This window comes from Caloenas nicobarica, chromosome 18, assembly GCF_036013445.1.
Source record: "Caloenas nicobarica isolate bCalNic1 chromosome 18, bCalNic1.hap1, whole genome shotgun sequence".
NCBI classification, from domain to species: domain Eukaryota; kingdom Metazoa; phylum Chordata; class Aves; order Columbiformes; family Columbidae; genus Caloenas; species Caloenas nicobarica.
In genome coordinates, this window is record NC_088262.1 from 8651509 (window position 1) to 8671413 (window position 19905).

A 19905-nucleotide genomic window follows, 5' to 3' on the forward strand; every position below is an offset into this window, starting at 1 on the left:
TTTTGACCAGAGCTGTGTTTATTGCAGCTATCTATCTTGGTGGCTCTTAGAAGCTTCTCTGGAGTACCTTGTTTTTCTCTGCAATTTACAGAAGAGTTTAATATAGTAGCTGAAAAATCTGGTAAAGGAAGTATTGTCTGTTAAGCCTATGATAAAGACTACAGCAGAAACATGTAGATAGATTCCTGACTTTTTTCTTTTTTTAAAAATTTATCCTTATTTTCTTCATATCACTTCATTGTTGAGCCTTCTTTTTACATGGCCAGTTCAGTTTGTTCATGTTCCTTTTTTCTGTGCTGCTGTTTGTGGAGCCGTTGTCCCTATTTTGTCATGTAACTACGCACAGAATCTGAGCCCAGCATCCACCCTTCAAAGTGGGCGCTTCTCTTTGAGTTTTCTCCTGCAAAAAGCCCAACTTCATTTTTGTCTCTATATAAGAAGTGATACAAAATTATCTCATTGCTTTAAGTATGATCTCTGTGTGTGCTTAAACCCTGATTCCAATTAGGACTTTTCTGGGTGAAAACTGCCGAATAACTGACCTTCATAAATCCAGAGACATCTCTTTCCTAACACTTGTCTAATTACGGAAATCGATGACGTGTAAATATAAGAGAACTTGTGCCGTGTTTGCAAAGAAACTTGTGCTTGTACTTTGGTTTTTTAAAAAAATTCTAACATTTTAAAACTGAGAACTTTGTGTCTTTTCTCTCTCTGGATGAGTAGAATTAGTCTGTCTTAAAAAACCTGACTTCATATTTAGAAAATAAGAATTCATTCATGTGACAGTGAACATCTTAAAATTTTAATCTCTTTTCTGTAGTAAACAAAAGGTATTCTGTATTTTAGTTTAATGAATTAAAAAATTTTCTAGCTGCTCTGTTTAGGTGATCTTTTCGTGGCTTATTTTTCTGTTGGTCAAATATCTAATGATAATGGTGTGGTAGTTGCTTTTCACGCTGCAATTGTATTTTTCCTAGATGAGCTGGTGACAGAGTACGTTTCAGAACTACAAAACACAGAGGAAATGATTCGTTGTGGCTTTTCACGAGCTCTTGGGGCCCTTCCAAGATTTCTGCTAAAGGGCAGGCTCCAACAGGTGAGAAAATATGGTGGTTGTAATGAGAAGAGGGCACACAGTATTTTGAATGAAACCTGTGATGGTAATAAAATAAATAATAATGATCATAATGAAAGGTCTTTGTGAAAGAGATTTGGATTCTCATGTACAGCAACTCCAGAAACCCGTCATTTAGCTTGCCATAGATTCTGATAGTTAAAGTTTAGTCCTCTTTTAATAGTGTTAATGGAAAAGCCAGAGATCGAATTATCCCTTTGCTATGGAACATTTGTCCAAAGGGAAAAACGAGACATACTGACAAATCCTGGTGAGAAACCAAACACTGCTTCTTGCTGAGTTCACCCATATGTGATTTAGCTCATTTTAATACAATATCTAAATTTGACATTTATCATAAATAATGTATTGGATTTAAATATCTCAAATTTTATATTTTTTTCAGGTTTTGGAAGGTTTGAAAAAAGTTACCTTAATTACACCTGCAGATGTGAGCTTTGCAGAAGCTAGAAGAGATGCCCTAATAGCGATTGCAAAGTATGTTTATCATCTTTATTTTTGTTGAATTTTAATCCTTTCTCTAGAACCTTTCTGCTCTCATTCTGATTTCTGTTGTGAACTTGTAGTGTCATTCTTGGAATCATTTATACTGACATACAGATTTCTAGTGTGGGACTGTACGCACCTCCATTATTCATTATATCTTTATTCAGAGGATTTTCCCCCCCGTCTGAGGATGGAGTAGAACTCTGGTGGTGTGGGTTTTTTCTAATCATTTAACTGAATAGCTAGAGTGTATTTGAAAGTTCGCCTTTCTCATGGGCTGCAGTTTAGTGAGGAGGAAGAATAAATGGGTTTTTTTCACTTGCTCAATAAGAAGATTGAATTGGTTTAAAGAAATTGTACCTTTTCTCTAAAGGAATATTTTCTATGTTGATGTGCCACAGTGTAGTTAGTGTTAATGGTATCACAGTATATATGCTCTCAAACTGTTACAGTGCAAAAGAAATGTCTTCAAAGTCAAGCTCAAATTCAATGCACATTCCATTAGTCCTTTACTCTTTTTGCTTACTTCATTTTAAGGAGAGTTCAGAAACTGGGAGGTACTTCAACCGTGTACCTTTTTGTATTATTATAGGTCTTAACAGACGTAAAACCCGCCTGCTTTTTGTTGAGTTTTTAGCTTTACTGGTGTTCCTTTAAATCTAAACACTAATCAGAAATCCTCAGGTCAAATCTAACACAGTAGGCTCAGAAATACTCTTCATGCTGTTTGTAGTAGATGTTATAGGTGTTTGGAGTATTGTATGTCTGGGGAATTTTATTAAGCAGCAGAACAAAGCTGTGATGTTTCTTCTTGCCAGTGTTGTGGTTTTTCCCCTCCTTTTTCTCTTTTTAAAGGGTTTGCCAGACAATGGGTGTAAAGGGAGACGGATCCCAGGAAGAATATGTCTGCAAAGATAACGTTAATCAGATTTATGCTACACTACTGAGTGGTTTGACTGACTACACCACGGACAGCCGAGGAGATGTTGGAGGATGGTAAGATGCCTTACAAACAGAGACTTAGATGAAGCTGTCGTGTTTGATGTCTAATTAAAAACTGATGTCTTTTCAAAATCTGTTAGAAATAGACAGCTCCAAGCTTCTGGAGATTTGAGTATAGGTAGAAATACACTGGGGGAATACTAGAAAGTAAAAGGAAAGGGTGACATTTGTTTGTCCCTGGCCTCGGAAATTAGGAAGATGGGGACTATTGTTTTTTAAACTGAAGCTTAGTCTTATTCTTGGTTTGTGAATGACATTATTTTATTTTAGTGAATATCAGGAATGTATTTAGTTGTAAAAAGTCCAGAAAATTTAAACATTACTCCTGTTCCTTTGAAATAACACATTTATTCTTGGGGAACTCTCCCGTTGTACATTCGTGTTGTGGGCATTTTTTGCCAGGAGAGGGAGCAGTTGCATAACATGTTAGTGACAAATCGTGAAGCCTAGTGACTCAGAAAAAACCTTTATAAATTGTGCTGTGGTATTACTGACTCTTTTGTAAGTTTAGGGTTTCAGTGATTTCAGCTATGAGATTGCACAAATAATTAAATCATAAGTCTCTAGGAATGTATTTACTAATGTGAAGTCTATAGGTATAGGATTAAGTCTGTAACAGTCATTTTTGTGATGTTCTTCAGTCTTCACACTTCCCTTGATATATAAAGAAGGTTCAGTATATAATATTGCATTCATCTGAGTGTTCTGTATTCCTTCAGTGACAGTAGTCTGAAAAGGCAATTTCTAAATTGATGAACCAAAGCACTAGAAAGGCTTATGTCTTCCCTTTGAGTTTGTTTCATTTCTGAAGAACCTGTAATTGGTGCTGTAACATCAATCACTGATTGGAAGTTTCTACAATCTTTGAATGTGGTAGACAGAGCAGTGATTAAAATTTCATATTATTTGCTTCATCCTGTAGAATTCCACAGAGTAGTTCCAGGGTAAGAAAACAATGTGAAATATGGATCTTAACAATCAAATGATTTATAAGAAAACACAGAGGCTCTCTTGTCAGGGTACTTTACTGTGTGTATTTATGAGGACAAATATGCCCGTCCTGAAATAGTAATTGTTAATAGAAAGTATGAAATTATCAGAATTCAGGAGTAAATGCAGTATGTGCAGATTAAAAATATATGACTATTTTACTGCTGTGTAGAAGGCTCAGACCAGTAGCACTTAAGTCTTGTACAGAGAAGCTATAAACTAAGTAAGAGCTCCCAGAGGATGGTTGTGACCTGCGATGGTAATTGCTGACTTGGGAAGGCCGCAATGGGCGAGACGTCAGCCGTACCTTGGAGGGGGGGCTGTACACCCCTCCTGGCTCCTCCTGCTTGTTTCTGTGGCCAAAACAGTCTCAGTCACTTGCTCCCTCCTCCCTGCTGCAAGCACAGCAGCGTGGTGCAGTGCTGCCTGTGTTCAGCTCCAGCAGCCATGCACAGCGTGCTGCTCCCTGCTGAAATCCAGCATCATAATACGATGCCAAGAATGCATTGTGTGAGTTTGGGGGCTTCTTGTTTAGGCTCAAATTTTTGGTTATGTCTGGTTTAGAATTCTGTCCCGTTCACCCTTGACTTCAGTGTCGTTACTTTATTTGGTAGCCCCAGGTTTGCTTTAAAAAAAATTGAGAAGATTAATTATAGTGGCGTTCTCCTTTTAGGGTTGCTTATTAGATAGCTTGAACACAGGGGCAGGTGCTGTAAAGTGCATTTGTAATTACCATGAGTAATGGCAGCAACTACAATATACCCTACAACCAACTGTTTCCTTACGTAGGAACAAAAGTTGTGATTGTGCTTTTTATTGTGCAATATGTATCATGCTGGAGTTTTTCATTGCCAGCAATCTTTGGGTAGTTTATACTGCTGTCAAACTAATGCTTGTGCTATACCGAGTCATTATCAGTCACTGAGATCTCGCCCGTTCCAGCATGAGCATGAATAGTTATTTATAACTACTCTGTCTTTGAACAGAAAACAAAGCGTAAGTTCTACAGCCCAAAGATCAAGAGAGATATTCTGTGCCATGTTAGTATTGGATGCTTTTTTGACTAGCCTTGTTCCTCTAGCGTACTTCACTACAATATTTACAAATGTGTTGGAAAAGTACACAGGGCAAATAACCCAGACTGCTCTTATCAGCCTGAGTTAATATTTGTATGTTTGTATTTTTCTTGTTTTGTACAATGATACCCAGCTCCTCAGCCTTCAGAACTGGTTGTTAAAGTTGTCGTATGACAGGGAAATAATAACACAGGACATGAAGTCAGAGAAAAGTAGGTGTTTTTCACATCTCAAACTTAGAAGAAGACACAAGGATGCAAACTAGTAAGGATCACGATCAGGTCATTCCAGCTTGCGGAAGGGAAGAAGGAGCTTGACTTTCCCTCTGCTCCTTCCTCAGTGTCAACGAAATGCGGGCAAGATGAATGGATCTTTCACTCAGAGAACATAGTAACACAAGAGTAACATGGGTGTAGCTGAAAGAAGATGTGAGGGCAAACATATAGGGTGTAGAGTCAGAGAAAGGGAAGGAATCCTAAGCTTTTTGTTTTCAAAACTAGGCACGATACTGAAGTAGATAAGAACCTGGCTAAATACAATTAGGTATGCAAGTTAACTTCCACATCTGACATCTCTCACTTAAGTTCCCCATACCTATTGTTTATCCTTCTGTCTATGTCTTAATTTAAAAACAAAGCTCTACAAAGTGGAAATTTTCAAAGAAATCCTGAGGAAATTAAATTCCCAACACTCATTAAAATTCAAATGTGCTTTGAGCACCAGATTGCTTTAAAGCATCTTTGGCAGTGCCAGCCAAAGTCAAGTCAAACATGGAAATTGAAGGGGGAAGGGGAATCCTTTCTCATAGCAAACTGTTGGCTGCTAAATACTTCTGCGGCCTCCCAAATATGACTGTTTCCTCATTCTGTTTCTTTTAAACCACTGACTAAGATGGAAAGATATGGGGAGAATAGACACTTCTCTAGAGAGACCTTTTCTTTAGTGTGTAATTTTTGTCTTTCTTTAATGGAGTCGTGGGAAAGTTTAACCAACTTTGCTTTCCATATGCAAACTTTTTTTTTTTTTGACAGATTGTTTGCTGGGACTTGTCCAATCTGTCTACAGGTGTTAGACATGAGTATCTAGTAGTCAGATACGATATGAAAAAAGTAGGAAAACATTGTTTGATGAAAGATTGCCAAACTTGTATTAAATTACTTAGCAAAAAAAATGATGTAATTTACCTTTTTCACCATTATAACAAATGTCCCACCCAGTTTTAGATTGCATAGGCAACTATTTTCAGCTCCTGTTGGAATGCAGAAATCAGAGTATGTCTTTTCACAGTAGGCAAGTACTTTTTCAAACATTTTGATATATTTACAGGGTGTTTCAGAAAGATGGACCCAGTTTGATTTTGAAATCAAAATACTTTGAAATTGGGTCCACGTTTTTGAAACACCCTGTACATTTTTAATTATTACTGAGAAAGGATGATGTTACTAATGTGATGAATGTGTTGGTCCTGGTTTTCTGCAGGATCATGTAGCTAATGAAGGATCTCTCATGGTGCACAAACTAGTGTTAATTTAGCTAATCTCTTGTCATAAAACTAATTATTATTTAGCCACTTAATCCATTCTGAACCACTTTTTTTTAATATTGGAAGTATTAACCTTGAAAACCTACAAGAATATGACACTTTCAACAGTGCTTAAATATCCTGTCAAGATGTGGGCTGGCCTTTTTAGAAGATGATTTGAAGCAGACAAAGCACTTAGGTTTAAATACTTCTACTTGCACACTAAATATTGCTAATGAATATCAGTGTTAACCTTTATAAAATAAAGAATAAACCTGATAACAGCTGCCTGGAATAAAAAACAAGATAGTGAGGCAGGGGGCTTGTGTGGAAACTGTTGTACCCTGAATACAAAGCTGGGCTTCAGTTCACAGAGTGGGGCTTGTGTTTCCAGCTGGGACAGTCCTCTGCCTCCCAAAAAGGGATAGCTGCTCTCAGGGGTCAACGCTTTCATTGTTTGCAATTTTTTGCCAGTGTCTGTTTAACCTAACTGCTGATGTATTTATCTAAATAAATACTGATGTAACTACTCTAATATATCTCTCTTTCAACAGGGCACGTGAAGCTGCTATGACAAGTTTAATGGAAGTGACGCTTCTGCTGGTTCAGAATGAAGTGGAGTTAATTGATGCTGACATGTATGCTCCTTGTACTATTTTTGTATCTTATGTCTTATAACTACGTTCCAGTCCATACGAGAAAGCGTTTACATACTGTATGTTTACTCCTTTACTGAGTGTGACAGAACTTTTGATGGAAGTTCATCAAGCTTACACCCATACAGATGCTGAGAATATTGTATCTGTTTATCAGAGAGACTCATGTTTTTGAGAGAAACTAGGTGGCAGTCCCACCTTTGAGACAGCATCTGTGAGATTTGGTCTATACTTGCCGCCTCTGTGGAGCTTGCCAGTATTGTTCACTTAAATAGAAAGCAAACTTGCCTGCTTAGCCAGAGCATTGCATCATTAATTTGGAATGTGATAATACGTGGAGAGGAGTTTGTGTTCATTTCTGTCCTCTTTGCAGAATTATTAGTAAGGAAATACAGAAAAACGTGATTTACACTGAGCTTCTGGGTTTTAGTTTCATAATACAATACTCCTTATAGTAAAAAAATAAAGGAATACTTACCAGTTTTTAAGCATAGCTTGAGCTGCAGCAAAACTTTCCTAATAGTTCTAAAAAATTGTGTCGGTTTTTGCGCAGAGCATGGCCGATGGTTAGCTGGATATATGCATGTCTTAGACCTTGTCCTCTGCTATGTGTGCAATTATCTACTTGAAAATGTGCTTTTCTCAAGTTTCCTGCTCTGTTTCCATCTGAAATGTAGTAGTTCATCCGGATCAAAAAACACCTTTGTATCTGTTTAGATGAAAGGTGGTATGTGAATATCAAATACTGTGTAATGTTAACGTCATGACATTTTTGATCGATCAATGGAAGACAAGGCTCTAAAGATTCTGCCACTCTGTTGATGTCTTAAATCACTTGTACATTCATTACAAAGAGTTAGACCAGAATACTTTTATAGCATGATATTTTTTATATAATTGCAACAATTTAAATTTCAATGCACATTCTACTGATGAGATTATGTGATAAATTATTTTCTTCTTTGTAGCTGCAAACAGATTATGTGCTGGTTGGCCCAACAGTCAGCTGAAAAAATCGATAAATTCCGGGCTCATGCGGGATCTGTGTTCCTTACTCTTTTACATTTTGACCGTCCTCCAGTTCCACATGTACCTCATCGAGAAGAGCTAGAGAGGATATTTCCAAGGTAATGTATTGAAGAAGGTATCCTAAACCAGTGAAAATAAAAAGATGCATGCACACAGTTAAACCTAACACAGCAACCTGAAGTAATTACTGCGCCCAGATGTGCTCTGTGTATTGAGGAAGACTTGTGCTGTTTGGTGGAATTTCATTGACGTGTACAATGCATAAATATATAAAATAGAACTTCTCCTTACTGGCAGCGGCTGAAGTTTTGATTTTAGTTTTCCAGTTATGCTTAAAGAGCAATGACTAGTTTGATTTTTAGGTAATTCAGAAACTGTTTTCACTGACGTGCTGTTTGAGGAGAGGACCTAGCATAGGAATGCATGGAGAAAGAAGACAGCGCACACATACATGACTCTTTTTTTGCTTCCCCAGGTCAGAGAAAGAGACTCTGAACTGGAATGCTCCATCAGAAGCTTTCCCTCGAATCACTCAGCTTTTGGGTTTGCCAGCGTACCAATACTACGTGCTTTTGGGTCTCTCGGTGTCTGTTGGTGGATTAACAGAGACAACGGTAAGAAAGCAGAGCGGCTTTCCTGTGCAGAGTGCAGTGACCTGATAAAATTGTTGGCTGTTTAGTCTGTTACAATGGATATTGCAGAGAGTTATTTCCATGAGAATTTCAGATGTAAGATTTTTAATCAAGTCATACTTATAAACCTGATGGGCTTTATATTTTTCATATTTAAAAGTATTTTATTGAGTTATTGAACATGCAGGAAACAAGGAGTAAGGACACTTTCTCATTTCCTGGCCTGGTGGAAGCACTGTTCCAGCCTGTTGGCTCCATCAGCTCTCAGGTTTATTTGCTCATGTTTCCAAGCTTTTAACAGAGGAAGCATTCCAAGCTTTTAACAGAGGAAGCACCATTCAGCTTGCTAAATGCAGGGTGATTGCTCTTTTTAAATGAGGTGAATCTCCCTGTTTGCATTTGTAACGTGTTTGCTTTGTTTTGTTTTTTAATTTTTATTTGGAAGTGATACAAGGTGTTAATTATTAGTTGTCAGTATGTGTTAACAGTATGTGAAGATTCTTTTTAGTTAATTTGATATGCTTTCTTAAAAGTACCAAAGAGATACCAAATGTTTCATTACAAAGAAATATCATTCAAATGTCTATCCAAATCTTCCGAGCTTTGCAATCTCTAGTTCATTCTTCTGTGTATGAACAGTGTCTTTATCACTGTTTTCGGTTGTCTGTTCTGCTGCCAAAATCTTCCAGACTTAATTATAATTTTAGCGTATCCTTCTGTCCTTGTATTACAGCTTGGCTTGCTAGTTTCAGAATTCTTGGTTTCAAGATACTTGGTTTCTTACTTTTTTGGTTTTTGATGTAGGGAAAGATGTAACATATATGATAACAACTATTGTGATGAAGAGACGGTTTGGTATGAGATTCAAAATGACAGTAGCAGAATATTCTGGACTATCAGTTAAATCTTTTAATTGCAGTGGCTCTGTAACAGAAAGGAGAAGGTCATCAGTCAGCACCCCAACAGTGTTTAAGAGCACTTCTAATTAAGTTCGCCTTGTTTAATTAAGAAGGCTGGTAGAAAAGTGGTAGGTGTCGGGCAACGCAGCTCTTGTGGAGAGCGAGGAGCTCCGGCTGGGTTGATGGAGGGACGGAGGGAACCGCTCCTAGCTCGTCTCCCAGGGCTCCCACCTCCCGGTCCCACCACAGGCTGCTCAGAAAATGCCCAAATGCTGTTTTTGTCCTGGTGCCGCAGGAGGTTCTGCGCTTGTGAGCCAGAGCTGTCCATGTGCCTTTGGGTTTCATCTAGCTGAGGATTTGGTGTCTCTGCAACCTCATGTATTTAAACCCATTCTGAGAACTTTAATGTTTCTAAAATGGCAAGAAATTATATAGCAACTGCTATTTTAGAACTTTGGAAACATATGCTTATTGGTTTGTGTATATCACAATGTAACTATTAACAGATTTTTTTAATAGCAGACACGCACATGAAATTTAGCTTTTGGTCAAACACAGTTAATTATAGGAGGCTTCACCAAAACCAAAGTTATTTGTATAAGTATAAAAAGGGAGGAAAGTTGTGGAGGAACAGACATTCTGACTGCTAACTGAGGTCAGAGGAAAATTCTTATTCAACATTTTTATATACATATACATATATATGTATAATTTTTTTTTTTTTTCTGAAGTTCTGGTTGTGCTTGGTTTTGAAAAGTGTAAACAGTTCAGTTACTTGTTATTCCCTTGCTGCGTTACCATCTGCCGGTGTATTTAAGGGAAACCTTCTGTACTGTTTTCAAATATGATTTTGAAATGTTAACTTTCTGTGACCCTGCATTTTTCTTTAACGCTAAAGGCTTGTTCCGGTTACGGTATTCTCAAGGGCTTTGGCTTTAGAAAGAAGATGACCTAATTCTCTTTCGAGCCAGATAGAAGTGCAAGGGAGGCTCAAAGTATAGAGTACTTACACTTGGGATTATACAGTGAGTGGTGAATTACATTTAATATTTAAATAATTTATATATTAGAATTGATGTGTTTTATAATGACTTATGTTGCAAACTATTCTATCAAAGCCTGTAGTGCTCTTTACTGAATATCCAGGGACTGATTTAAAAAAGTAATAGAAAATTTTAAGAGCTGTTGCTATTAAATCCATATGAAAGAAGCAGATTTTTTAAAATCTTGGATAAAGGAAAAAGAATATTCAAGTATGTGTTCTTGCAGTAACCTATGTGTATTCTTGTGATCTCTCCTTTCTTTCCTCTCTCACATAAAAACATATATGCACACATGGACATAGTTAGAAGATTCTCAGATACTGCAAGATAATCTGAGTTCAAATGTCGATTTGTCTTTAAATCATCTTGGGTGTTAGTAGGAGAAAGGCTCTATTGTAATTCAGTAGTCAGTGGCTATTTTTCCATGGTTAAAATTGCTCTGCAGTATATTTAGCAAGAGTAGCTCTTTGTTTTGCTTTTTAAAGAGATTTTCTGAAACGAGCTGTGTGGGGTATCTCAGAAACATTTTGGTGGCAGCGTGGTTGCTGAAAGAATTGTAGCTCCAGCATTTGAACTAATCTGGAAAAACAGAAGATGTCATTCCCTCTGGGATTTGGCATTCTGCAACATCGCCTTCGTTCAAAGGGCACTTTCTCTGGGTAAAAGAATCTTCTAATTATATATCTGGCCCACAATAATGCATATTTCTTATGGCTGCATAAAAAAAAAATCCTCTCAGTATATGGAGATCAGAACTGTACAATGGTGTTCTTTCTGCAGTTCACAAACCCTGTAGTTTCAGGAGTCGGGATATAATTTTAATATAATTTCATGATTGTTCAACTACACTATATTTAAAATTTTGTTAAAGCACAGAATGTCCCGTGATTCTCCTCCCCCCACAAAGAGTGAAAACTACATTTTAAAATGTTATAGAAATTTCAAGTAAAAACTTTCCAAAAACCCCACCAAAAAACAACAAGAGAAAAAAACAACCTATTTTGGAAATAAAAAGTTTTCTCTGGCCAGTACCAGGATTCCAGCATGAGATGCCGAAGACCTGTAACAATTGGAGTGGCCAGTTCCAAAAGTATCTGGTGAACGTGTATGTACGTTAAAGCACCTGACAAAAATTAAAGCCCGTCTATGGCATACGGATGTTAACATTATGTACGTGCCAAGTACATTATACAATTTATGTTTTACTTTCCTCAACACGAACTCATTGCTATGACTGTATGAACCGTTTGGAGAAAATATTGGGCTTTGAGCAGCTGTGTTAGTTGTTACAAATGAAAATGCTGGGATGTTTGAAGATGATGTTCTAAGACACCTGGTAACCGTGACAGTTTGTGGAAATTAATGCGTACTGGGGTTGAAGGAACAGGCCCCAAATCCAGTTTTCTTGGTTGACAATTCTACAGCAAAATACATTTGAGAATAATTTCTGTCATTCTTTTTTTTTTAAAGAAAAAAATAGTGTGAATTATTTTATTCCTACTTCTCGTAAAATATTACTGGCTTGAGTCTTAGAGTTACTGGCCTCCAAAGATTTGATTCATTAAAAGGAGTGTTGCAAGTAAAACAAGGGAGACGTGGTTTCATTTGTGCTAAGATGTAAATAATATGTGATTTTTATTTCTGAAGTTACTTGGAAAACAGGCTACTCTCACTTCAGTGCTGTAAATGTGTCAGGATTAGAAATTATCCCAAACCGGTGTTAATCTGTTGAGCGTATCGTGGTTTCTTTTGCACGTTACAGTCATGTTCCGACTCGGTGGGTATCTCTGTCGAAATGCTTCTATGAAAACTGGAGCCATTACCAATTACTTGTATAAAAAAATGCAGCTTTTGTCCAGGCCTTTCCAGCAGTTATTGATTTATTTGTGGTGCGGTAGGTGCAGAAGCCTGAATTCTGTTAAGATTCCAAGGGCTCTGAGCAGACTGACCCCTGTTAGGGTTTGTTGATCTGCCGAACATCTTCAGCACAGGCTCTTCCTTTCTCATCCTGCCCCACTGACTTTTATTTGCTCTGTCCAAGATAGAACTGCAAAGAATCAGAGCCCTGAGGTGGATTGGGCATCTTTGTACCTAATTTTTACTGTGTTTAATAAGAACAAGGTCATTCTCAGGCCTCCTCTTAAATTCTTATCCAAAGTTGTCCCAGTTCCAACCCATTAACTTCCTAATTTCCTTTCTCGGTCCTCATACAACCCCAGGGAAAGGTAAATGTCGCACCTTTGATAGAGTATGAATTCTGTGTTCTGCAGAGATGAGGAAGAAACTTGGAAATGTTCTTCTCTGCAAATACTCATGAGCAGTTAAGGTTAGAGCTCAGATACTGTCCTCATAGGTTATCTGGAGAAAAGGAGTGTTCACCTGAGGAGAAATACGGATTTAACCTGGTCATGTAACGCTATCTTGTTATGTTAGAGGTTCTTCCAGTAAAGTTTGTATGGTCTGTGCTATTTGAAAATCATCCCAGTTTTCAATCTCCTGAGCAGCTAGCTGATGGTTCATCCACACCTGTACTTTCATTTTGTTTCATTACTTGCTAATGAAGAAGTGCTGTCTTCATTATACGTTTTTTCTGATTATCCTGCTACTCTGTCTTGGTTTTGCACGGCTTTGGAACGTCTAAGTGTAGCTGTGCTGCCCTTTATTTCATGCCCGTTCTTGCCTTTTCAGTCATTTGAATCTCCAGGAAAAGCACTGAGTAATTAAGGTTTCTTCAAAAAATGGTGTGAGATCTGCATGTAGTTTAAAAGACAAAAGAATTAGGGGAGAAAATTACATGGTTAACCATACATGTTATAAGATCTTTTCCTGAGACTTGGCTCGGCTGTGACCTGTTTTCTGCTTATAATTGATCTCTGCTATTGTAAGGTATTAAGAAAAAAAATTATTCTTTATTTGTAATGATCTTAAATGCACGATTGTTTTAAAGTGTAGTATACAAGAATTAAGCGGGTTTTAAATTTTCAGGAACTCTGTCTTCCTTATATATCCTCTAGAGACCTTTCAGTGGAAGGATGCTGTTTATACTTCCCATACAGAGAAACGCACCAACGGTACTTTGGCATATGAAAAAACCACACTCAGTTCAATTCAGTATTTTGGTTTAGCGCAGCTGGCTTTTACACATGTTTAAACATTTTTCACTGAGATTCGATTACCATTTTGAATTGCAGAATAACTGAAAAAAATCTTTAAATTGCTGGACCCTTTTAAAGAAATATTTCTGCTCCTGTGTTGCCCCGTATGTTTACCTATTGAACAAACGGTGAACCTGGCAGACTGTGCTGCTTCCCAGGCGGTGCGGGTTGCTGTGCCGTGGTGTTTAGAAGTAGCCAAAGCTTCTGAGAACTAGTTCAGAGGTTAGACTCACGGATAATGTGCTTCTTGTTCTTCTGTGCTGATGCACCCATAAATGTTACTAATATAAAATCTAAATTAGATAAAATGTTTAGATAGATATTCCTTTCTTTTGCTTTCAGGAGGACAATGGTGACTCTTCTCATACCGATCTATTTTTTCTTTTATTGATAAAAGGGTCAATGTTCTGAGGGAACTGACTGCAGCTTTGAATGAGCTATCAACAAGCCATGTCTGAGCTTCAGGAAGAAAATCCCCACTGACTGTATAGGCTACTTATTGCTTCCAGCCCTCTTGACTCAACAGATCATTATTTAACACTTGCAACCAAAACCGAAGGGAGTTTGTACTTCAAAACTGATCTTCGCACCTACCCCTCCCACAGCCCCCTTCACTGTGCGCCGGTTCCTGGTGGGGGGCGCCCCCCAGCTCCCACCCGCTTCCCTGCGCGATTCCACAAGCCCCGGCAGGACCCAGAGCTCTTCACAGCAGTCAGGAAAATTCAGAAATCTGATGACGTTAATCCTTGATGAGATACTTTCCTTTGAGGTAGTTTCTGTAACCAAAAAAGCCACAAATTTTTCTTCTCATCCTCAAGAGAAGTCAATATTTTAAAAGATGAGCCTGGAAACTGAAGTTCCACCTGGGTCCTGCTGCGGGATCCTGCCCGGGGAGCTGGATGTGGACCAGCTGCTGTGACCCCGCGGCCGCTTCCACGGGCTCTGACACCTCCTCTGCCATCTTCCCAAACGGGCCGATTCACACAATAAAGTCAAACCAAGAGTCATTATTTCTGAGTTGTTTTTAATTTTTAACCCAAGTTTACTGCTGGTTTGTGTGGCCTGCACCGTGTGCCCAAGAGCTTGCCTGCATTTTTCAACTACATCGCCTTGTTTAATAAATATTACCTCTTGAACTTCTTGTTTATTCTTTAACTTTCAGAGCCATAACAATATTACTATTTGAAGTAAAGCAGGATAATCACAGTGCTTTGGGGATGTTTTATTTTGAGAGAAAGAAAATAATGAACCTTTAATGTGGTCTTTTTTTCCTACAATGGTTAAACTTTAAAAAGAAAAAAACCCTTCCTTGAAAAAGGATTAATGACAGTAAAATAACCATCTTCCTGTCAAATGTTGATACTGAATTCGACACTTGGCTGCGGTTGGCAGGGCGGTGATGATGCAGGTGCGCGGCTCAGGTACCGAGGGGTAACACAATCCTGTGCCGTCGGTGTTTGTTCACTCGAGGTTCCTTCTCCTGCAGCTCAGATACTCTGCCCAGAGCCTGTTTGACTACATGAAGAAAATCCAGAATGAGTCCAGTGCTATGGAGAGTTTTTGTGAGACATTGCTGAAGGTCTTTGAGGACAACCTGCGGAATGACCGGTAACGTTTTTCTTTTGCTTTTTCATCTTTAACAGCAGGACTATTTGAAGTTGGATGTCTGGCAAATCTGTTTTAGTATGGCTTGAGCCATGTCAGTCTGCTTTAATGCAGCTGTTTGGTACAGCAGCACCTTTGGCAAAACCTTTGGTAGAATATTTTGCATGAACTATATTTTAATATTGTTCATAATGTGATAAGCACCAGTTTTCATATCATGCAATGTTAGGGATTATATATTGTTGCACACTTTCCAATGTAGTCCAGCCTGCGTTTCCTTCAGGTAGTGTGTTTTCACAAATACTTGAAGTATCATTTTCTTGTGAAGGTGACTCATTCTGCATAATGAGATTAATTTCTCTAAGCCTCACTTATCAAACATGTGCAAAATAGAAAACACTCCTTAGGGGAAAAAACCCCACAACTATTAATAGAGTTTTCAGTTTTATTTTGTTTCTTGTCTCAGCTGTCGAAACAGTAAACATGACCATAGTTATGCAGCTGACCCATTGTGTGTTGGTTCATTTGGTAATTACCTCTAGTGAGAAGGTGGTGTAGCTTCTGATACGTTTTGTGGAATATGTTGTTTATATACTAGAAAATAAATTAATATTTTCTACTACTGTTAATTGTGTTTTCAGGACCCTGCAAGTTCAAACCAGGCATGTTGTTAATTAGCTGTTTTTCCTTTTGGCTGTAATGGAACGTCGCCCTCTCAGCCAACCAGGATGATTTAGCCAACACACACAAGTTATCAAGCAGCCCTCTTCTGTGTAAATTAGAGTTCTAATTTAAATATGTGTAGGTAGAGAGGAAGTTTGTTTCTTTGCTTCTAATTAAAAATAGTGTATATGCGTATGCCAAGAAGTGTATTTACATTGTTAAATTATTTTCTTTCATCAGGGTGTCTGTACCTCTCCTGACAATGCTGGACCAAATGCTGGCAAACGGCTGTTTTGATATATTTACCGTGCAAGAGAAGTAAGTTGCTGAAAGTCTTTTCTGTTGATTTTCCACCATGCAACAGGCCTCTTAAATCTCACGCTGACCGCTGCTCTCTAGATGTGGGTTCATAGGGCTCTAAAGTGTGTATGTGGATATAATGTTTTAATTTTCCTGAAGTGGGGCAGCTGTGATAAATTCCAGACCAGACAGTCTTGGAAGGGTCTTGATAAAATCTGCGCCTCTCATATCATTGTAAAAGTTGGTTATTGGTTCGTTGTTTAACAACCAGCACGTTAATCGAGTTCAAAGTGCACGTTTCACCTGGCAGGCTCGGGCCAGTGCCGGCTCCCTTCTGCTCCTTTGCTTTCCTGCTTCCCACGCGCTGCTGTTTGGAGTGCGTTCCTCCTTCTACTGCGAGCCTTTAGCTACGGCATCTCCTGTTGTGGTGCTGCAAAATAGTGTGTCTACAAGCTATCGCTTCCAAAATCCCACTGCTTTTGTTAAAGTGAATATCTCCAAAGAAATTAATTAAGATTCTAGTAGGAAGACTGAAGAAGACATGTCCCAGCTTTTCCACACTGAGTTCAGTTCTGGAAAGTATTTAGTTCAGGAATGGATCAACATGAATACGATATTCCAGTGTGAAATCCTGCTTTTTTTTCAGATGTTTCAGAAGAAAATTATTTTAATTTCAGTAATATTAAAATATATTCCACAAACGCTCACAGGCAACATCTTGGCGCATCTACAGGTATTTGCTGAACATTACAACATGACTCCTACCAGCATGTATACTAGATTTGGAATCTTGATTCAAGAATTGCACACAGCAGATAAATTTGGAAAGCGTTTATCACTCTAAGAGCTTTAACTGAGTCTACTCTTGTTTTCAAGTGTGTATTTAGATAATCTCTCTTAAATTGGCAGTCTGGTTTTGGATGGGAATTTCAAATGACTCAGATATTCACAGCTGGAATGCATGTTACTTGTTTGGTTTGGTAATTGTACCAGTGATGTGGGACTTCTACACAGGCTCCAGCCTTCCCTGCTGGGGAAGGTGATAGATTATGGGTGGAAATTCCAGGTAAATCTGCGTCTCCCACATGCCAGGTCAAACAGAAAGCGTGGGGAGGCATCACTGCGGAGCCGCCTGCGGAGCAGGCTCAGGCTCAGTCCTGCAGGGCCATTGTGATGCTTGATTAAAAAGGCCCGAAATAAAATCCAGGGGGATTACGGGAGGAGGGGGAAAAGATTTTTAAGCAGATCCAAATTTATTTGCTTCCAGTTTGATGGTGAAACCAAAACAGTAAAATAATAATTATACAGTCCAGTGGATCATTCTCACGGCAAAGGAATGAAATGTTGGCATGAAGCACAAGAACTCATTACCGTACGAAAGCTCTGCAAGGCCAGAGCTCTGGACAGTTTGAAGACAGCTGAAAAGGGACAGAGAATTTAGTTTCCCGCATGCGACAGTTTTTCGTAAAATAGGTACGTTGTGGTCGAGAGATAATCATATAAAGTCTGCCTGTATTAGGCGGGATGAGGGGCACGGTTATGTTTAGAAAGCAGGCTTGCTGCTGGTGAGCAACCTTCCTGTTGCGTCTGTTCTCCTGCGAGCTTCTTGCTTGTCATGTAGCAAATGAACAACTTTTCAGAGAAGCCGGGAATGAAACATTAGTGTTCCTTGGGGTGTTTGGCTCCCATTTCATCTCCTTTCCTCATTTCTTGCCACATTGCACTCAGTGGAGTTTTAGTGATGGAACTTGGGCTGTAGGGTGTCTGGTATCAGGCTTATGCCCACGCCAGCTGCTTAATAGTCAACTGTCACATTATAAAAAAAGCATTTGTAAATGTATTTTGAAGTTTGAATTAGATATGGTGCACTAGATAGGGTGCACTACTCTGGACCCTTTTTTCTAATAAAACATGAGCTGTCCAGAACAGGTAATAGCCTATACTGCTTAATTTAAACAGGATTAATGGCTGTCGGCTGAATTAGTTTGACATTCATTAGGAGCTCAGTGCTCCTGTTAAAGCAAATTGCCACATGGTGTCACTCCTGCCCTGCAGAGGTGGAACCCACCCAGCATCTTCCTGCCTCTTCACACTATGGAGGTCATAAAGTTTAGAATACGTAGCTCAACATCTCTGGTGTGGTTCTGCAGATGAATTTCAGCGTTTCTGACACTCTTTGTACAGCTGGTCTTGCGATCTGTGTGCAGGAGGACAAGCGGATCGCTGGGTGTTTCTCCTCCATTATCCCACTGTGCATGCCCGTGTTTGAAGTGAGGTTCATTTGTCACGTGTGGGTCATTCCTCTGCCAGGGCCCCCTGAACCTGCCAGCCGGGAAACCAAGTGTAGGGTAAATACCCAGCCGGTGGGGTTTGAAATGAATCGGCTTTAGTATCACTGAGGTAATCAAAAGATAATCAGAATCAGCTTTTCTTGGTTGTGCTTGGCTTAGTTTGAATCTGTAGTATGAAAAGAAAAGCTCTGCCTGACATTTTTCAGACTGTTCCTGAAGCTGGTGTAAACCTGCATGTCCCACGTGAGCATTTCCCCTCCCTGGACTGGCAGGAATGGTTTGTATTGCTGCACGGTCAGTGGCATGAGAGATCTGTTCCTGGTTAAAAATACCCTTCGTCCAGTAAAATTCAGCTTGAGGTGGTTCCTCGGCCTGTTCTGCTGCGTGCTCACAAATTGTGCCAAAATAGGGAGGGAAGCAGGGCGGGGTGTGGGGAAACCCATTTCTTTCTGGCAGGTGTCTGCTGGGCTGAAGCCCCGGTCTGACTGCAGGGCCGTTCACCGCGTTCCCTCCCACCCCACGGGGCAGCTGGTTTCAGCTGAAATGGGATTTCCTCTCTCCGGTAGCACAACCCAAAACCTCCCGATTTCATCTCAGTGTGCATGGTGAATTTGTGGAGCTGTATTAATAATCCTGTAGGGAGTGCTAATTGATTAGAGAGGCTGATGGAGGCAAAGGGCACTGTGCTTGAAACAGAGCTGTTGTAAATAAAGCAGAGCGTATTGGGCTTTTTTAAACTCACGAGTGGCTACTCTTTAATATGGTGGTAACTGTGAGCTCCCTGCCGGCAGTGAGACAAGGGACGGGGAGAAGAAAGGAGTGAACTGAAGCCACTTGCAGAACTGGCGCTGGAGAATTGTTTGTGGTTACGGCTCCCGTGGCACAGGGCTGGTTCTGCTGGGCTGGCGGGTGGGCGATCGCTGGGGATGGTCAGGCTGCCAAGGGCTCAGATAAGTTGCTCGTGCCTTGGAAAGTGCGGTAGATGAGCCGATGTTCACAGTACCACGTGAACAGAACAGCCTTTGAATGACAATTCAGGATCTAATGCTTGATGGAGCAATAAGTACAAGTGGCGTTTCTCTCTCTTATGTGGATGTAATTTACATATTCAGTGGAAGCATTAATGTTTTGTACATGTAGAATATTTTTCTGATGATCTTACAGTGTTTTAAGATGATATGTGTCTCCACTGACCTCGAACTAGTGATTTCTATGTATTACATGCCCCTGTGGGTTTTTTAAAGCAATTATATTAAGCTACTGCTTCAGAAACCATAAAGTAAAGAGCAAGGCGGTGGCTGTCCTGGTGATGTCAGTTAAACTGTTGAAACTCAGGTCACCTTCAGGAGGAATAAGCCGGCACCGTTTTGCAGTACCGCGTGTGCCCAGTTTACGTCATGTGAAGCCTTGAGACTGAT

General features: G+C 39.4%; 1 protein-coding gene across 2 annotated transcripts in view; it reads left to right on the forward strand.

Annotated features, from left to right (window-relative positions):
- Positions 1-19905, forward strand: part of TBCD (tubulin folding cofactor D) — a 114261-nt gene that overhangs the window by 84669 nt on the left and 9687 nt on the right. For both annotated transcript variants that reach the window (XM_065647585.1, XM_065647586.1), the window contains 8 exons: positions 981-1099; positions 1524-1615; positions 2480-2620; positions 6769-6852; positions 7839-7997; positions 8375-8513; positions 15115-15236; positions 16137-16214. In XM_065647585.1, the coding sequence (XP_065503657.1) occupies positions 981-1099; positions 1524-1615; positions 2480-2620; positions 6769-6852; positions 7839-7997; positions 8375-8513; positions 15115-15236; positions 16137-16214 (934 nt within the window). The remainder of the gene's footprint in view (positions 1-980; positions 1100-1523; positions 1616-2479; positions 2621-6768; positions 6853-7838; positions 7998-8374; positions 8514-15114; positions 15237-16136; positions 16215-19905) is intronic.